General features: G+C 29.7%; 1 protein-coding gene across 2 annotated transcripts in view; it reads right to left on the bottom strand.

The window, feature by feature from the left end:
• LOC106457518 overlaps nt 1-5,229 on the bottom strand; it is an 18,638-nt gene that overhangs the window by 8,960 nt on the left and 4,449 nt on the right. For both annotated transcript variants that reach the window (XM_013916944.2, XM_022383484.1), the window contains exons 3-4: nt 1,868-1,990; nt 1,477-1,689 (exon numbers count right to left, since the gene is read on the bottom strand). In XM_013916944.2, the coding sequence (XP_013772398.1) occupies nt 1,477-1,689; nt 1,868-1,990 (336 nt within the window). The remainder of the gene's footprint in view (nt 1-1,476; nt 1,690-1,867; nt 1,991-5,229) is intronic.

Raw genomic sequence — 5,229 nt, 5'->3', positions numbered from 1 at the left:
AAAAAAAAATTCCCACATATAAGTACCTGTAGGTTTAATATTCCTAAATACAGCTTAGTTACTAAGCTTGATAAATTATAGTGGAATTCTATGGTATTGATATAATAATTTATGATTTTTTGGTTATTCAACTGTATATATAAAACCTAAAAAAATTATTTTGTTTCATATCTTCCATGTGCAAAATTTTAAAATGCTAGCAACCTACATCAAGCAGCAACCGAGTACAAAGGTCATAACTAGAAGAGATAATTGTTTACTTTACTTCTTTATTTATCATTCTTTGTTTTAAGAAAAAATAAGTTTAAGAGCTTATTTCTAAATAGCAATAATCTATATACATATATAATGTATAATAATTGAAATCCGACTGTATCTTACAAAATGCTAGTCTACTAAAACACAGCCAAGACAGGTCACTTTGTAAAGACTAAAGGTCAGTTTTATGTTATTGGATATGGTAACATGAGTGTACGTGCACTGCATCATTGTAACTTCTGTATTGTTAGCCAGGCATGGCTAAGTGGTCAATATAATAAAAATAATAAATATATATAAATGTATAATGTTATGAGATTTAAGCTATTTAGTCTAAACAGTTATGTTTTCGTGTTATAATGTGTGTTCATTCTAGACATAAAAAGGCATAATTTATATATTTATTTCCTAATTCTTTTTACAGTGGTTAAGAGATTGGTCAAATCAACCAAACCTGTATAGAGATTCGTTACTGAAAATAACATAAAATATAGTTTTTTCTTAAGAAATGTTTGATAACTATCTGGACACCATAAAGATTTCGCATGTAAAATTTGAAAATTTTCTGATGCACAATAGTATTTTTAATTTTTGCATGTTGAATAGGCAACATGTGAAAAGACAAAAAAAGACATGAGAAAAACATTGCTTTACAAACCTTAAGACTTAATAAAAAAAGTTGATATTTTGCATATGAAAGCATTGTAATGTTTACTGATAATCTGCCAAATTTCATAAACATGCATTTACTAATTTAAATGTTGTAGCATGAAAACTATAACAAGCACAAAATGGTTACGAGGGTGGTCCCAGAGACCGAGCCCGTGCTGAACGAGTTATACAGCGTTTTGTCAGGCATGGAGTTTCATCAAAGTATCCTAATATTTCAACTTAATTTTCCTAATCTTTCACTCTTTGGATGTTTTAAAATGTTTTCATCAAGATCTAGAATTTTCTTATGTTTCTTTTAAATTCTTAAATTCTAAATGATGATGCACAGTCAAAACTTGACAACAATTTCAAAGGTGATCAATTTATAGCAAATTCCTAAGTAATTTCCTCACAATCTTTTAATAAGTCAACTATACTGGATTAGGTGGTTATATTACAAGTTATAACAATTATGTATGCTTCATAATAGATGACAGTTTATGAAACATCACAACAATACAACTCTTACTAAATTATTTTAAACACATATTCTGCTTACAAGTTTACCTGTTCAATAGCTGTATGAGGAAGATTTCTTCTGATTAACTTCAAAACTTTTCCCACATGTGTGACTGCTGATCTTGCCAAAGATTTAAGATCTTCCGTCATGGATGATAAGATGTATGCACGTCGCTTATGGACACTTAAAAGGAGTTGTAACAACATACGTCGACATCTGTTGTGACTGGTTTGTAGGTTTATTAAAATCTTATTCTTCTCCTGAACTCAGGAAATAGAAAATTATAAAATAAACCTAAGTAACTTCCTATGACATTATCATTTTCAACATATATGTAAATATATCATTTAGACACTTAACTGCTCTGTAATAATTTTAAAAAAGCCTGAGCTTTATTTTAATTAATTACCTTATATAAAAGGCAACTAGCAAACCTACCTTCAGTTTGAAAGTTTCTTCCACTTGTTTCTCGTACTTTTCATCCCAACGAGGAAAAAACAGGTTCAATTTCTGTACAATACTATATGCATCCAATTCTGTCAGAAGTAATCTTATAAGTTCCTGTCAATTTGAACACAAAGAAAAACAGCACTTTAATTAATGTAATTCAAATCTTTAAACATGTTTACTTCATCTTTAAATAAAACTTCTTTTATGTTGGTAAGTTCTTCCTATAATTTCATAAAGTAATTTTGTTTTCACTTTTGTCATGTTATTAGGGACCCTTTAACCAACCAAGTCATGGACCCAAAAGAAGATTGGTGCATAAACAGTTAAGATAAAATGTGTTTAAAAGGCCAAAGGAGTACATATGAATTCCACTGTGGTTCTATGTATAAGAAACATTAATCCATGTTTTCAATCTGATAAGTCAAGAAAATAAACTAATTATAATTATTAGTCAATGTGATAGGATAAATATGAAATGCCCCCTTCCCCAAAAAGTTCTTTACATGTAACAAAATTGTGTAGAATTTCACAAAACAAACAGCAGATCTGTCAGTATTATTTAAAAGCTGAATTTGTAACAAAAATAACTAAATTTATTTAACATGTATAATGTATACACACACTATAAAGTTTCTGCCACTTCATGTATCAAAGAATCCAACTCTGAAGCTTTTATTTCTGTTCAAATCAAGTTTAATTTCATTCTCACGAACAGAATAAATATAAATACCAGGATAAAGGAATAAAGTTTCTTATGTAAAATATAATTCGAGTAGCTTTCTTATACACCTTTTATCTCTTACAAGAGAACCAAATACATGGTATATTAAAAACACTAATCTCATCCCAGAGAATACGTTAACCTTCTTACTCCCAAATTTACCATTTTTATAAAAAAAGCAGAACAAGCAGTTCCTCTTGCTAAACACAAATATTCTTCACACAAAAAATAAGGCATCTTATATTATTAGCCAGGGTTTTTTGGATTATTTGATTAAAAGAAAAATTGAAAGTCTAGTTCACTTTAAGATAATGTTTTATTTCTTTTCTTCAAATTCCATGGTTAAGAGTAACATTTACCAATAGACCTAGCTTCACAAAGACACTAACAGAAATTCCACTTACTTGCTAATTTTCTCTTCTTTACCAAAATACAAGCATAATATTCGCAGCACTGAGCTAACTAGCTTAAAGACTTACTAACTCATTCTTATATATTGCTAAAATTACTTCCTAAACTTTGGAGTTTCAGACATAATGAACATTACAATAAACCTCCTTCCAACTAAACAACAATACAAATTTCTAAAAACATCTACATTAAAAACATAGGTTACAAAAAAATGCAAATACTTTCCAAATTCTTCACTGTTACTTTTAGAATTAAAGAAACATTCAGTACAATATCTATCTTACACAACAATCATGGTATTACCAGCAAACGTGGATAACTTAAGACTTGCTATACTTATTGCCCAATAGATATTGAACAACAAAAGTCTTAAACACACCTATGAAAGAAAATATTTGGAGCCATTATTCCTCTTCCAAACTTCTTTAAAAACCATTGCAACTAGAATCAAATATTCATTTGATTTGATTAATACCTAGATATATGTTTTTTTTAATTTTCATTCTGTAATTCTATTTAACTTACTAAGTTAAAAGGTAATGGTAGAGTTTAAAAAAATGCATTTATTGCATATATTATTATTGTGATATTTGCAGATAAACTGTTTATTTCATCAAATTCCATAAAAGCTACAACTAACAAGAGGTTTGACAGAAAATGTTACATCTTGGTTTTGATGGAGTCTAGAGTAAATTGTTAGTTTTAGTTCTTGCATCTCAACTGATGATGCCAAGTAAAAGTGGTGAAACACCGTAAACAAAATCAAATCTTTACTCTGTACAACTGATAAAACCTTGTGGAAAACAATCTAACACTTCAAACAAAATCACAAATAAAAAGTGTGTAGACAAAGAAAGTTCTAGGCATCTTTACTGGCATTTTTGAAGATCTCTATAAAGAAGAAAATTACTATTCCTGACGAAGAAAAAAAAAAATTACATTATATACACAGTTCTACAATGCTAATCTTCTCAAACGTATACGCTACTTACATCACTGTTGGTCATTCTAACTGAAAAAGAAGATGGAATCTTCAATAACCGCAGCACTTGAAATTCTTTTAGGCAGGATTAAAGAAAATTAATCTATGAAACCTTCGTTTTCCAATTTATTAGCTATATGTTTGTGCACCAGAAATACCAAGCATGAGGCTTGCATGATCTCTCCCAGCCTCCAATCAAATTGAAATTCTTTTAGACAGGATTAATACAAATTAATCTATGAGACCTTGGGCATGGTCAAATACATCAATTGAAAGGGTTTGATTTCCTGAGTCCAAAACTGTAATTAGATCTCAAATTGGTCAAAAGATGATGGAGCTATGAACTAAAAGTTTGTACTTGAAAAAAAAAACTTAGAGCCATTCTACAAGCCGCAGCTAATAACAGAGGTTGTAACCTCAAAGTATCAAATGACCCACCACTGGAATTGTCACTCCCCACCTATAAATAATATACAGCAATCTTTCCAATAAAAATGAACATGATACCATAGGTGAATGACCCAAAACAAAGGGTAACTAGGATAAAAGCATGAGTGAAATTCTGCCTGTACTCACCAGTACTAAGAACTGAAACATATTTTTTAAAGCAGTACTAGTACCAGAACATATTTGAGCTGCTTTATCATTTTTTTGTGTTTACACATAGAATTTTTTTCTTTTTCTAAAACAGGTCCACTTCACCCAGCTGAGTAACTCTATTTTTTTCTTTTTTTTTTGAGAATTCCACTCCTGGATAAACAGTCTAAAAAAATATGAAAGTTTGAGCAGACTAAAAACAACTTACCTCCTTGAAATCTTGGTTTGAAAAAGAGATATGGTGTCTGCAGATGCTAAATTGGCTGAGAAAGCCACTAGGGGGACATTCTAAGCTTCCGATTGGACATTCATGTCATATATAGAAGTAAGTATATATAAGGGAGCGTTTCTAAAAATGAAAAGAGTTGGGCAGGGTGCTACTGAGTTTGGTTTATTACATGAGCAATATCTTAGCAAATTGAAAAGATAAGAAGCTCTTATTTTATATAATAGCTTATCAATATCGGTAATTTGAGTTTCTAATTTGTTCAAAACTATAGACTTAGTATTTTGACTTTACAAACATCTAATTTGAACAAGTGTTGCAGTCAACATACCACGTGACACACAAAAATCGATGTTTAACTGTGTTTTTTTAATATTTACTTTTGAATTAAGAAACTTAGTAAAGTAAAATAC

This window comes from Limulus polyphemus, unplaced genomic scaffold, assembly GCF_000517525.1.
Source record: "Limulus polyphemus unplaced genomic scaffold, Limulus_polyphemus-2.1.2 Scaffold341, whole genome shotgun sequence".
NCBI lineage: Eukaryota > Metazoa > Arthropoda > Merostomata > Xiphosura > Limulidae > Limulus > Limulus polyphemus.
The sequence above is the reverse complement of the archived record's forward strand: the minus strand, read 5'-3'. Positions and strand labels throughout refer to the sequence as shown.